The sequence below is a fragment of the Phalaenopsis equestris genome, unplaced genomic scaffold, assembly GCF_001263595.1.
Source record: "Phalaenopsis equestris unplaced genomic scaffold, ASM126359v1 Scaffold000002, whole genome shotgun sequence".
Lineage (NCBI taxonomy): Eukaryota > Viridiplantae > Streptophyta > Magnoliopsida > Asparagales > Orchidaceae > Phalaenopsis > Phalaenopsis equestris.
Window position 1 is genome coordinate 79121085 of NW_018164444.1, and position 15464 is coordinate 79136548.

Below are 15464 nucleotides of genomic sequence, written 5' to 3' on the forward strand. Positions count from 1 at the left end.
GAATTCGGTGCACTCTATGATATTTTTACCAAGAAATGGACTAGGTATGGAAAAAATTGAAGCTTTGCTGGTCTTTTGAGCTGGGATTGAGGTATGTGTGGTTTGATTGGTTTTCAGGATTCAACCGGCGGGGGAGGCGCCGTCGCATAGGGCTGCTCATGCTGCTGCGGTGGTTGGCACCATGGTAGTGTTTCAGGTGATGGTTGCAGACTTGAGTGGACTTCTACCCATTTTTCTTTTGTTGCTTTTAGGGTTAAGTGGAACTGGATTCTTTGTTTGATGTTAGGGTGGAATAGGACCTGCTGGGCATTCTACTGATGACCTCTATGTTCTAGATATCACCAATGATAAGTATAAGTGGCACAGGTGGTGTTCAAGACGACTGATTTATTTTGATGGACGACTGCTTGTTAGGTTTTTTTGATTAATGAGGTGTGTTTCTGGGTGATGTAGAGTTGTTGTTCAGGGAGCTGGTCCGGGGCCTCGGTATGGCCATGCTATGGACTTGGTTGCGCAGCGTTATCTTGTGACTGTGAGCGGGAATGATGGTAAGTTACGTACCTTTGACTTTTTCACATATTGATATTGATGAGAATGGAGTTTATGTTCTTGTTTGGTTGAAGAATGTTTAAGAATTGCCTGAAGTTTTTCTTAGTTGAGCAGAATTAGCAAAATGAGTTACTTCATTTGGTTTCTTAATGCAAAAGTGTAACAGTTATGATGAAAAGTAATGATTTTTCTAGAAGCAGTTATTGATTAGTAACTGGCCATGATCTTCCATACTTTAGATTAGATGACACAATAGTTCTTGGAGGAGAGATAAAAGCAGGAGTGTGAAAGTTCTTTGTTTTCAAATTAAATTTTCTTACTTTTTTTGAATTTTGAAAATGATAAAAACTTTATGAACTGTGAGAATAAGTGAACTAGTTATGTAGTATAGATAATTAAATTTGTACTTACATTTGCTTTTGTAATCACCGTTTGGTGTGTCGATTTCAATGGTGGTCAAAGGATGAATATGATTTTGGCTTATTATTAATGTTAATGTATTTGATAGTAGTATATTTGATTTAATGTAGAGTAGCATGACTACTTGCTGACTAAAAGTAAGATGAATTGCATTTTCTTATATGTTGGTTGAGTATTTGGCATAGAATTGCATGCCATACTGGTTGTGTTTTCATTGTAATGTATGTTTATGGTCTAAACATGACATTATCATCATCATGAATTCTTAATCTCTACTAGTTGCATGAGTTTTGCATGATGCGTTAAAGCTGTTTTTTATTTTTAGTCTCTCTCTTACTAATCCTTTGGCATTTAGATTTATCTAGTTATCATTTGGTACATTTTCTAACTAGCACTGTATTTGTCAATGCCAGCTAAATTCATTTTTTAATACTTTATCTTTAATAAATGCTGCCCCCATCATTCTTCTTAACTACTCATCCCTATCTATCTTTCATAGTATCGGCTTACATTCATTTTTACTTCATCATTTCTCCCACACTCATTTTGACTACCCTTGATTTTAATACTAACAAACTCTTGAATACATGCCAAATAGCTGGCCTAATTGCATTTTTTTTGAAAATTTCATCCAATTTCTTCAATATTTGTGGAAGAGCTAGTCCTGCAATTATTCTGGATCGATATGCTCTTAACTAGTTTCTTTTGAGCAATCATATTAATGAAGTCATTTTGACTATCATGACTCAGGGAAGAGGGTCCTATCTGATGCTTGGGCTTTGGATACTGCACAGAAACCATATAGATGGCAAAAGCTCAATCCTGAAGGAGATAGACCATCTGCTAGAATGTGAGAATCTATATCTTAATGAATTATGCTATCGTTCAATCTTAATCTACAGCCGCCATGTTGCTAATGGATATTTGTCATTTACAGGCTTCATATTTATGCAAATTTGTTTATTTTCAGACTTTCAAAAGTTTATGTAGTATTTTATTAATTGTGTGCAAGTTGTGTGAGCTTTATAATTTGTTTAGCTAAATTAATGATCTGATCAAACAAAGCCTTTTGAAGTGGTTGTGTTGGATATTATTACTGTGATTCAATTTCTTCGTGTATTTCTGAAAATTAAAGAGGCGCATATATTTTATTTTTCTAACTTGCTTGAATTGTATGGAGTATAGAGTCTATATAGTTGAAAACCTGTCCCATGAAGGTTTATATTATTTTATATCCATTATGTTCATAGAATGGGGATATTGACAATGATATGATTGTAAAATAAAATTGGGTGGTAAAATGGAGAAGTGCCTTAAGAGAACTATTTTATGGGAAAATATTTGGAAGTTAGATTACGAACTTGAAGTGTTGGTTAAGTTTTCTCTAGCGTATTATTTTGGTCTAAGGATCAAGTCATGGAACCATCTCATTGCAAAAATAGGGTTTATATTGCATGTAATAGCTCATCTCTGTCTTGCATTAGCGGGAGCTCTATGCACTGAGTATACTTATATGAAAATTTAAAATTTTATTCTATATAATGCCAATAAAAAAAGTTGTGTTGTATGAATTTGAATGTTTGATAAAAAGCAAATCTTGAACAATTATGTTGATTGTCACCAAATCATCAAGTTAAGATGGATGTGTGGTAACATTAGGAAGGTTCGAGCGTAAAATTATTATATTATTGAGATTGATGTAGCCTGTTGAAGCTATTGTAGAAAGTAGATTTAGGTAATTCAACACTATAATGGAAATTAGAGATGCACCAATGTGGTAGAGAGATGGGATTAATATTAAACAAAGTTGTGAAAGGTGGTACAAAATGCAAAATATGGAACATGATTAAAAGTTAAGAGTTCCAATCAGTGCATTACGAAGAATTGAGACACCAATCTCAAATGTTGGAATAACCCAATGAAGATGACAATGATCCTTGAAAGTTTTGAAAGGCATGTATTTTAACTTATATAGCTATAGGTTTTAATAGCAGAAGATGCCTTCACCTTAGAATAAGTTGTTAGTATGTAAAAAGTAAAAACTCGCTTTAGCTTTAGGTTTTTTCGTTCTAGGGCTATTGGATACTAACCTTCGGCATAGCTGCAACGAACACTTATCTGCACATATTCATTGTTTGCGTCATTTTAATTGAAAGATTTTATTTTGTACTTCACTTTTAATGTCAATAGAAAACTCATTATATGCTGTTGAAGAGGATATTAGGTCTTTTCCTGTAAAACTTAGGGAATGCAAGGTAACTTTAACCATTTTAGTGTACACAATTGATGCTAGATTTTGTCTGTTTTGATGCAATTTGTGGAATATGTAAGATTTAAAAGGAGAGAAAAAGCAGTTTATGAATGCTTTAAATTTGACATATTTTGGTTTTTGCCAAACAAAAAATTTTACTCCAACTGATCTTTTTGTTTCTATATTTTGATACCTCTATGTGAGCTGTTTTTGTTATTAGTTTCTTTCAAAAGTTTGATGGTTGCCTTCATTTTTCAGGTATGCAACTGCCACTGCTCGTTCAGATGGCATGCTCTTGCTTTGTGGTGGAAGAGACTCATCTGGAGCCGTATAAAATTTTTCTTATTTCAACCCTTCTTTGGCCATGTTTTTGTAGCTTACCCTTATATGCTATTTTTTTTTTTTTTAATTGAGTGATAATGCTCATTACATATTATGCTTGAATCCCATGGCAAACATTATGTCTTATGGCTTATTTATTCTTTTCTAAATAAAATATATTAGCAAGATAATGATTTGAGTATATTAATGGCTTTTATCAAAAAAGGTTTTATTTAAACATCTAGCTTGAAGCCTAGTAGAAATATGAGAGCGGTGATGGATTTTTTTTTTTCTGTTCCTGGTACAAAAAAAAAGCATGAAATTTTTTATCTACCTTAGAGTTGACGCTTTGAATGCTCTAATTAAAATTAGAAACTTATTGTGAAAAATAAATATTATTTTGTTCACTGTTTCTAGAGTCGACGATTTTGATTAGTGCATGAACAATCAGTGAACAATTTCATGTCATTTGATTTAGAAATTGTGCTGATATTGCTCTTATTCAATTTGGGCATATTTCAAGATTTTATTTTGTAATTATCACTGCTGCATGGTGCTTGGTTGACTGAAGAAGCTTTTATGTGTACATACAGCCACAATCTGATGCTTATGGATTACTGATGCATACAAATGGCCGGTGGGAGTGGACTTTAGCCCCAGGGATTTCACCCTCTTCACGGTATCAACACTCAGCGGTAAGTAATTTGTTTGGTGCTTGCGTTTTTGAATTTAATCGCAAGAATTCAAAAATTATTCCAAAACCCTTTTTTGATTGCCACAAGCTCGACAGTCCCCTCAGATGCCTCTATTTTTGGAGTTATGAGTTTTTCTCTATTTATTTTATGGAAGATTTGCATTCATACCACTCAATTCTTATGTATTTACATATCTAACACCTTAACTTCGTAATTTTTTTTGGTACATGCCACCTTATATATGCATGAAAAGATGTATTTCACTCATTAAAAGTTGTTAAAAGTAAAATTTAGTTGTTAAATATGTATATACATAAAAATTTAGTGGTATGTCTGTGAATGTCCCTTATTTATTTTGCACACTATAAGATAAAGGATGCTCTTGGAAAATGAACTGCTGCCTGTTTGTGTAACTCTTAATTTCAGTTTTATTTACTAGGTATTTGTGGGTGCACGCTTGCATGTCACTGGAGGTGTTCTTAGGGGTGGAAAAACTGTTGAAGGTGAAAGTGTTATTGCAGGTATTCGCTGTTCTTTAAGGATTTTACTTCAAAAAAATGATCCTTGAACTATTTATAGGGGCCATTTTAGTCCCAATATATAAACGTGTTTAGTTTAGTTCATTGAATCTTCTAATGTGATCTTAATAGTCTATCTTTTGGATTATTTTGGATCAGATATGAGTTATCAAAGGACTAAAGTGGACACATGACTAAAATGACCTCTTATAAATAGTCCGTAGACCATTTTGACCCTTTCATTTTTTACTTTTTATGGCTTCACATTCATTTTCTCAAATTATCTAAATTTCCCTCTAATGAAGTGCTTGACACTGCTGCTGGAGTGTGGCTCGATAGGAATGGCATTGTTACTGCATCTAGCTTACAGAAATCTTCAAATGATTATGATCCTTCTTTAGAGCTCATGCGCCGTTGCCGCCATGCATCTGCTGCTACTGCATCTCAGATTTATGTCTATGGTGGCCTTAAAGGAGGTATTTTTATTTTCAAAAGAAAGAAAGGAGGTATTTTTGAAAAAAAAAAAAAAAGATGATTTTGTTGAAGTTTAATGTTACCATTTTGTTTAGGAATGTAAGTTATTGTCTGGCATTTTAGATAGAGGCTTTATGTTCTGTCGAGTGTTTAAATTTTCTGTTTTCTAAAGTTTCCACTTTTTGCAATTTCCCAATTTGCAATCCATTTGATTTAGCAATACTCCTAATAATGCTCACTTGGGCACAACCATCATAAGATAGGTGCATTTACATACATAGGACATAATCCTTATGTATTTAGATATCTCACAACTAAACTTTCATATTTACGCACATAGCACTCAAATCTTTAGTATCACAAAAAATAGCACTATCATCACTTTTTAAGAGTGAAATATACCTTTTCATGCATAGGTTTGAAACACCAATGTGTTTAGGGCTGTCAAAACGGCTCGTTGTTCGCGAACAGCTCGTGTTCGGCTCGTTAATTTTATTCAATAAGTTAACGAGCCGAACACGAACTAAGATGTGTTCGTTCGTGTTCGGCTCGTTTTGGCTCGAAATACTACTCATCAAGTTTATATATATATATATAGTAATATTTTTAAAAAAATCTAATTGACTACAAGGCTACAAAGATTTATAACCAATTAAAATATTGTTTAAGAAAATAGAATAAAAAATATTAAATTAGATTCAAATGCTGTTTTAATATACATAATAATTTTTAAATCTTGTTTAAATCCTTGTTGTCTTATGACTACATGATTAGCGTTGTTAAAATGATTCTTTGTTTGTGAACAGCTTGTGTTCGGCTAGTTAACGTTAAACAAACGAGTCGAACACGAACACACTTTTTGAGCTCGAAATATAAACGAGGCGAACACGAGCTGATCATGGCTCGCTCGTGTTCGGCTCGTTTACACCCCTAAATGTGTTATGCATGTAAATATGAAGGTTTCCGTGTGAGATATGTAAATGCAAAACAATTGTGTGCTACAGATGTAAACTTCTCGGATAGCAATGGTAAAACTCCATAATTCTCACTCATGAAAGTAATAGGACTTCCCTGGTTGGAAGAGAATCTCGTGCTCTCAGGCATTTCTGCAACAGGATGCTGCTCTAAGGCTCAAATTGCATATTGTTATCAGAATCCTTGTTTTTTGAATGAATGGTTTAATTATCTTAAAAATTGATTAAACTGTAACCGTGTGTAATTTTTATGTCTTATATGTCAATCAACTTTTGGATTTTGAGTTTAAAGAAAATATAAGGGTTTAGAGACAAACAAGGCAATGAAGGATGGACATTCTTCTCCAAGGAGGAGAAAATCTGTTTGTATATTATGTGTGTATAGGAGCAAATCAGTCTGTATATTATATGCGGGTGTATATGTAGAATCAGTTTAATTTTCCTTAAAAGTTATCACTCTTTTTTTCATTTGGGTTTTAATGTTCCTTCAAATATAGAATTAAACTTGTCCATTTTTCACAGGGTCATTATTAACTATTAAATAGTCTAACGAATGATTCCATGAGCTTTTTCCATCATTTGATCATTGATTGTGTAAAAAAATGTTTAAATTAATGGTTTCATTACATGAGAAGATAATGTGAATTTTAATGTGTAATCTTTCAAATTGATTGGAATCAAATACATATATTATCAATATTTTTAATAAGTGAAATCTATTATTTGGGATTCTATGTGTCGTCAATTTTTTTTATTTTTTATTTGCTTGATGAAAAATGGAATTCAATGTTTTAAAAACGCGCTTCACAAGCAAAGCAAAACCCTGCTTCACTTCAATGAAGTGCGCTTCGAAGCGCTAAAATTAATTTGTAATTTTTTTTAATTTTTAAATTTTTAATTATTGCAACAAGTATTAGAAATTGTTTGACATTTTAATTTGTAGATTCACCCTCAATCATTACCCTAAAGTTGGTTGGTTGAAATGGAGGATTTCTTCGGGCCTATTGTGTCATAGAAAAGTACCACTTAGATTAAAAGGAAAATTTTATAAGATGGTGGTGAGACGTGCAATGCTTTAATGTTGAATGTTGGCCTTTAACTTTAAAAGAGAAGCATAAAACTAAGTTAAGTGTTGCCGAGATGAGAATGCTTAGGTGGACGAGCGGCTTTACACTTAGAGATCAAATGCGAAATGAATATATATGTGATTGGGTTGGTGTAGCTCCAACTAAAGACAAAATTAGTGAGAGTCGTCTTAGATGGTTTGGTCACATTAAATGTCGATCATCTGATGATCCAAAATTAGGAGAGTAGATTAGATGTTTTAGATTCGACTTATGTTAAGAAAGGCAGAGGTAGGAATTACTCAGATGAGGTAACCTACGGTTGCTAACGAGATCTCTCCGGTTTAAAAAGGTTTAATAACTCGTTTAAGCTAAGTAAATTCAAAAGAAAATAGTGATACCTGAACGAGGGAATCATGAGATCCTAAACTGTGTCACTCTAATCAACTTTAACCCTCCCATTTGGAGGGTATATGAGCATATTGTAAATTCCTCTCTCTGGTTTCGTGTCATTCGGGTTGGGTTTTGTGCTTCCTGGGAGTGAATTGCCAGCTTCCGTCGTGGTTTTGTTGGTAGATGTAAGTTGAGGTGATGGTTTGTATGTTGACTGCACTGGCGGAAGGAGTTTTGAGATTTTGTCTGCTTTTGTTGTCGTTCCACTTTTAATGCAAGGATCTGAACTTTGTTTAGCATCCAGTATGGTTGGAGTTGGACAATATTGCTAATGGAGGGTTTTAAGTTCTTGAGATAGCGGGTGATTGTGTGTTGTTCTTGTAAGACCAGGTCGCACTTTCATTTGTAGATGATCGAATTGTGCCGTGAATTCCTCGACCAATAGATCACGCTGCTACAGGTTGTGGAATCAGATGAACATGTCTTGCCAATAGTAGGGCGGCAGGTATTTCTTTTGCGTGATCTTTTTCGTTTTGGCCCACGCATTGACCTTGTCGTCTCCATCGCGTTGTCGTTGCCGTTGCAATTTGTCCCACCATAACGCGCACTTTTCTTTAGTTTGATCGCGGTGAGCTTAACCCATTTGGCCTTGGGTACTTTCTTTAATTCAAAGATCCGTTCAATCTCTTTCAATTAGCTGATGAAGTCATTAGGGTCCATGTTTTCGTCGAATTCCGGAAGGTCCATTTTGATGTCGAAATTGTGATGGGTGCTGAATGTGGGCTCCTCCTGCGGTCTTCTGTGATAGTGAATGCCAAAACGGCGTGGGCGATGCTCGTCGTTGTTGACGTCATCGCGATAAAACAGATTTAAGTCATCGTCGCAGTCTCCTCTTCGAATCTCGATATCATAGTCGAGAGTGACGTCACCCTGAGTCCCGTCGTCCATCTTGGCTAATTGTTGTAAAAGACGAATCTCGCGTTTTATTTCTTCTCGAGTCGTGTCCGGTGCGCATCTACGAGGAGGCATGACCATAAGTGTTTCGAGAAAGAGAAGAGAGGAGGGAGGAAGAAGGGACAAGAAGAGAATGACAAAAAGGATGCGGGGAAAAGGAGGGAAGTAAGAGAAAATAAAAATAAAAATAAAAAATTGTTGGAATAGGTGGGTGCGGATGCTAATGACACTAGGGTAGGACTAGAGTTTTGCTAGCTCTGATACCAAATGATAACGTATTTTATCAAAACCACGACTCAAAATGACACAACTCTATTAATGATTTTGAAGGAAAGTACAACACAGACTCTTGGATGAAAACAACACAACATGTAAACGATGTTATAACAAGTAGCAACTCAACAATAGTAAAATAAGTATTACAAAGAGCAGAAACAATCCTGATTAGGGACAGGTGGAGATTATGACTTTGTCGGAAGGCTGGGAAGGTGTCCCTGGCGGTTAAGAAGGCGTTGGATTGGACGTCGGTGCTGGAGGAGTGCCGGGAGGGGCGGCTGCAGGTACTATAGCTTGCTGGAGGAGGGTTGGGAAGGAGTCGGCAAAGGTGGTGACGTCTTCCTCCATACCGCCAGCTCCAACACAAATGATACGAGAAAAGCACACACGAGATGAAGAGTAGGAGACTGTCGTCTTAAAGAAAACCAAGAAATGCTAAAGGAGCTTGAAGTTGTTCCTGGCGCTCAGTGGAGATCTCCAACCGAACCAGTGCTAAAGTTGGAAGAAAGACAGCCTCAAAATACCTCCATCTTCAAACCACCACCCTGCAGCTGTAGGTACTGTTGCTTGCTGGAATGGTCGTCACGAGGTGCTGGACGGGGCTGAAACTGATGGGGGAGGAGCTGAAATGGGCTGTGGCGTCCCGTAAGGAGGGGCAGCCAGCCGATGTCACTGGAAGTAGCAGAATAAGGGGGCCATTCAAGCTGCAGGATGAAATCTGGAGGAGGGCAGCGGAGGAGGCGACATCGGAAGAAGGGGTTGACGCTGTGGTATACACCACCTTGGCGGGATACAACCGTAGCACCACGCCGTCGGAGAATACAGCCCTCGCAAGAGGGAAAATCACCAGGAACACAACCTGAAATCAGAAAAAATAAATCACACGAAAAGCTGGTTAGATCTTGGGAAGAAAACATACATAAATAGGAGGGGGAGGTGGACCAACAAAGGCAAAATCTTAGGAAGGAAGGAGGTGAAAGAAATGGAAGGGAGAAACGGCTAGCAGCAGAGGTGGAAGAATAGGGCACGGGGGAGGTGAGCGGAGCGCATGTTGTGATGCGGGATGGAGAATAGGGCAAGCGAAGAGAATAGGCATTTTAATGCCAATCGACCAGTCTGGTCTAGCGTGAATGGTTGGATCGGTTTGCTCCTAGGCGCACCGGCCCAACGCGCTAGAGCGGGGAGCATCCCGTGTCATATTCTATATAAATTTTGCTGTTTTTTTATTTGTTTTATTTTCCTATCGTCCAACTAAGTAGTTATAGTTGTAGTAATTTAGTGGTCTTCATTTTATTTTAAGGAGCAGAAGCCTAATATTGTTTGCTTTATGCTATTTCTGCAGATGTGCCCCTTGGTGATTTTCTTGTGGCGGACAACTCTCCTTATCAATTTGAAATCACTTCCTCCATGTATGCCATTGATAGGACTCAGTCAATGACAAGCCAAAGACCAAACAAAATTGATCATCTTGACTCTCCTCAGCAGCCATCATTGGATGATCGCCTCTCGAGATCCTCGTCTACGGGTTCGAGGTTTCTCTATGTTTAAGTTTTCGTCCTTTTCTTAAAAGTATGCTCATTTTTAATCATTGGTTTGAGAAAAAACTTATAGTTTTTGTTTCTCCAGTTTGGATCAGAAGTCCATTGACAAGCTTGTTGAGGCTTCTACAGCTGAAGCAGAAGCTGTTAGTGCCGTCTGGCGCGCCGCACAGGAAGCATTGGGTGCCTCAGCTGACAAAGGTCTTTCACAAGAAAATGAATCTACAAATTCAGTTAATGACCAAGCCGATACCTTTGGTTCTAATAATACCCCACAACCAGATGTTAAGTTGCATTCTCGAGCGGTATGCTATTACGATTGAGTGAAGAGCCAACATAATCCCCTGATTTTTTATATGGGGTCATTTTAATTCCAGAGTTTATAAAAGTGTCCAATTTGTCTTGATTCTTTTAATATGGGCTGAAAAATCCCCACGGAGGACTATGTTAGCCTCTTCAAATGTTTTTAGGGACTAAATTGACACTTATAAACCCTGAGATTAAAATGACCCATGATAAAGAGTCATGGGACTATTTTGACTTTTTTATCTATTACGATTGCTTGTTGAATGATTTGCTAGTTTTCATCAGTGTGTTTGTCCATTGCAATGATGTTGCAGGTTGTAGTTTTTTTTCCTTCTATTATTTATTATTATTATTTTTTTTTTTTTTTTTATGTTGCGATGTTGCAGGTTGTAGTTGCTAAAGAAGCTATTGGTAACTTAGGCGGATTGATACGGCAACTTTCCTTGGATCACTTTGAAAATGAGAGTAGAAGAATGTATCCAGTAAATGGTGATCAGACCTATCCACCTAAGAAATTCTTAAACAGGCAGAAGTCTCCACAGGGCTTGCATAAGAAGGTAGGGTTATAGCTTCATTTTTTGTTATTTTTTAAGAATAAAGACCAGTCTTTTTTGCTTTCATTTCTCTTTTTGCAGATTATATCTTTGCTTCTTAGGCCAAGAAACTGGAGAGCTCCTTCTGACCGAAGCTTTTTACTTGATTCTTATGAAGTTGGTGAGCTTTGCTATGCTGCTGAGCAGATATTCATGCAAGAGCCTACTGTTCTTCAGCTAAGAGCGCCAGTCAAAGTATTTGGTGATCTTCATGGACAGTTTGGAGATCTAATGCGTTTATTTGATGAATATGGTTTCCCATCAACTGCTGGAGATATCACGTAAGTTATTTTGACTCCCGGCATATTGTTGACTCATGCGGCATACTACGAACTTTATTGATGGATTTATTTTGGTTAGATATAAATTATTCCCCATTGCCAATCATTAAAAAGGAGAAATTTTTAGTAAGACATTGGAAAAAAATGCTACAAAACGATAGTGACATTGCATTTTTTTTTTCAAAACCATTTTTGTTTCATATTTGTGGTGGAATTTGAATCAAAATTCCTTGTATGAAGCAAAGCCTTTCCATATGGTTTGGAGAGGATGGCATGCAGTAACTATTTGAGGCATACTGAAAAACTCGCTTGTCTATTTTTTATACCGTCTCTGAGAGGCATATATATTGAAGATAGCATTATATTTCTCTATTGGGGCATTTACATACATACCGCCCAGTTCATATGTATTTACATATCTTACACCTAAACTTTGCCTTTCACATTTATCCCACTCAGATTTCATATCACATCAAAAATACCCTCATTTTAACTTTAAAAAATTGAAATACACCTTTTTATGCATAAATGAGGTGGCATGCATGTAAAAATTGAAGTTTGTTTGTTAGATATGTAAATACATAAGAATTGAGTGGTATGCATGTAAATCCTTATCTAGTTTGTTATTGTGGTCTAAAGGGAAAAAATCTATCTTGGAAACATTGGATCCATGAGGTAGTCTTAAAGTGTCTAAACCTACTCTGCCTGTGGAGCATTGGTGTGATGTTGCAATATGAATACAATGTGATAGTCATCGAAATATGATTTTTTTTAATATATATATATATATTTGATGCACAGAGATAAGGTACAACTATTTTAATTAGGGCATACAGTTGTGATATCTGGTCTAATGTGCATTTGATGTGGGAGCGTAATGATGGGTCAGAGTGAATTGCAGAATTGATCCCTCAAACGTAGGATTCCACAGGACAGCGGAAATTTCCGCAATCGCAGCGCCAATTGCTGATTTCAACCCTTTTTTTTTTGCTTTTTTTTATTTTTTTCCTATTTTCTTTTTTCTATTTAGGGTACTTTCTATTAGGAGGCTATTTATGTGTGTTTTTTAGATGTTTGGACACTTTTGATTATTGTTATTGTGCTTTGAAATTTTATTCTCTGTTTTATGTTTTCCACTATTGCATACTTTTCCTTTTGCAAGTGGTGGATTTGTACCTTGCTCAAGAACGAGTTTTGAAATATCCTCGCCACTCGTATCTGGCCATTTCGTTGCTCGACTTGCTATTTTCAGCTCGGATAGTTGCCAATCATGCCACTTCTGTTGAGTTTTTTAACAACAGTTTTCATCTCTTACCCTCTTCCAAATACCTTCGATTCTGTTGTTAACCAAAAAATCACAATGGAATAATACTTTATTTCTGAAATTAGAAGTGGGTTACAAACTCGACACTTGAAAACATGAAAAACGACTAGGGCTTAGATTGTGGTGGTGGTGCTCGGTTGGAGGGGTTGAACCGGATGAGGGAGGAAGGTTGGCTGCTAGGTAGGGCAATGATTTGAAATGGCAGCTGAGATGGTGAGGGGTGGTCGACGACTGGAAACAGGGAAGGAGAGATGGTTTGGTGGTCGGTGACTGAAAGCAGGGAGAAAGGGGGTGGTAGGGTGTCCGGCGGCTGGAAGTAGGAAGGGGAGGCATAGGTTGAAGGGTAGTGAGCAGGAGATGCGATTGCGTGAGGAATTAGGTAAAGGTAGTCACCACCTCGAAGCAGGATACAATTAGAGCAACATCTGTTCTCGGATACAGCCGAAAACGTCTATAGGTAGAAATCTGTAATCAGAAACAAAATTTGAACCCTAAAACAACAAACAATGTATTTATAAGAAGAACCAGCCAGTCTAGCCTCCCTGTTGAACCGGCTTGACCCAAGCAAGCCCTGCATCAATAATTCTTTGTTGGAGGAAGTAGTTCTCATTATTGGAATGAAAATATTTTTTTTTATCGTGAGCTTTGAGAACTTGAATCTGGGTTTTGAATTGGGTATTTATAGAGTGGAATTTTTGAAAAGTATAACTGATTTTTGGCTTGTTTTGTAATAGAAATATTCAAATAATTTTTTTTTTTTTTTTGTCTATCAACGAAATATATAAATTATCGTGCTCTAAGATGGACCTTAGACGGCACAATGAATGGATGCAAAAGGTTTAGTCGCTTTATAAGGTTGTTATGGTAGCAAGTGCGAGTATATTTAGATAATTGATAAGTTTTGCATTGAGACGCTCCAAAGACTATGGTGATGAAAAGAGGGAAATATCTTTTTAGGTACTTAAAATTTGAATGCTCAAGGCAAAGTGCTACAAAATGATTGTTTTCTTGAAACAATATACTCGCAAAGCATTTTTCTCTTGCTCCTTAGCAATTATCTTTCCCAAGTTTCTATTTTGAAATTCACAATGAGAGAAGAAAATTTTAATATAGTTCATATTATTGACAATTTTATTGGTTAATAATAAGTTACATGAAAGTTTATGAACCAATAAAATTTGGTGAAGAGCCAAAGTGGAAACGAGTATATTGTGAATAAGGTTTGAAATAAGTAGGCATCTCATGTGATATGATCAGGGCTTTAGCATCCGCGATCCAAGATTGTGGATATTCGTTTAGGACATTGATTGAAAATGGCTTGGAAAAGATTTCCTGGATGCTAGTGTTCTATATGATCTCGATTCATGGCTGGTGGCGAAACTATAGGAGGTTCTCATTTCCAAGGCTTTTCAATGTTTATCTATCATCATGGCTAAAATCAGTAACTTCTTTGAGGCAGGATGAGGATGACTTAAAATTCTAACAGCATGTGGAAGAATGTATGAAAGATAGATAATAGAGAATAATGCAAGCTAAAGATGGTCTTTGATACCATATTGAAAAATATGAGAGAAGATTATTATTTTTTTTAATGGGTAGAATAGATATAATATTTTATAAGAAAATCGTTATCTATAAAGTAGAAAAAAATAGGAAATTAATTAACCTGATTAATTACATTCAATTTAGGATTTAAAATATCATTCCACACGAGATGGCTGTCAGACTGCTTGATCAAGTATTCACATGTCTGAAGAGCATTATTTCTAATGGAGGAGCTTTTTGCAAGGTTGGTGGAGCCAATGGAAAGGTCACACAAGTCCTGTAGATTGCCTCGATGACATCGGATCAGAATTTTCACATAAATTATTCTGTTTTATTTATAGTTTGGTAGCATGAAAGGTAATATTTATAAGTGATTAAATTGGAAAATATAAGTTTTCTGCTAGTCGGATTGGCTCCTAACTCTCTCTGTGTACATGTTACATCGACTGAACATTCATACATAGAGGCATACATATTCTAACATGTGCATAGGACTAAATTTAATTATTTTGATAATTGTGTTCGTGTAAGTTGTGAACATGTTAATAAATCAATATAATAGATAAGTCTAACTTCCTTACATTGAATCTCATTCAAATTTCTCTTCAAAATCGTCCTCTTCTAGATTCAAAATTTATTTCTTCTTTATGACGAGTGGCAAGCGATCAACATCTGTATCTCAATTGCCTTCCTATTCTATCCTTTGCCTTTTTCTATCCCCTTCCTAATTCAAATCTGCCTCCGTTATTTCTCCCTTTCGAGGACTGTATCCGATGACGAAAAAGTGCTCCGGCTGTAACTCATTTAATGTGATGACTATCTCCCCTGTTCTTCCACCTTCTTTCTCCAAGCTCTGACATGTTGCCACTGACCACCTCCAGCAGGTCGACCTTTCTGCAGCCCCCTTTCGGTGGGCCGCCACCCCTCCTGCATCTGCCAGACAACCGCCAGCACTTGTTGCTCTCTTCCTACGCCGCAGCTACCTGCT

General features: G+C 36.3%; 1 protein-coding gene across 1 annotated transcript in view; it reads left to right on the forward strand.

Moving 5' to 3' along the window:
* Positions 1 to 27: 27 nt before the first annotated feature.
* Positions 28 to 15464, forward strand: part of LOC110024768 (serine/threonine-protein phosphatase BSL1 homolog) — a gene marked incomplete at its 5' end in the record, with an annotated part of 30004 nt that continues 14567 nt past the window's right edge. The window contains 13 exon segments of the mRNA XM_020724928.1: positions 28 to 44; positions 118 to 196; positions 287 to 366; positions 454 to 548; positions 1720 to 1819; positions 3479 to 3548; positions 4135 to 4236; positions 4676 to 4757; positions 5060 to 5230; positions 10232 to 10421; positions 10516 to 10732; positions 11120 to 11290; positions 11369 to 11607. Coding sequence (XP_020580587.1) covers positions 28 to 44; positions 118 to 196; positions 287 to 366; positions 454 to 548; positions 1720 to 1819; positions 3479 to 3548; positions 4135 to 4236; positions 4676 to 4757; positions 5060 to 5230; positions 10232 to 10421; positions 10516 to 10732; positions 11120 to 11290; positions 11369 to 11607 — 1613 coding nt within the window.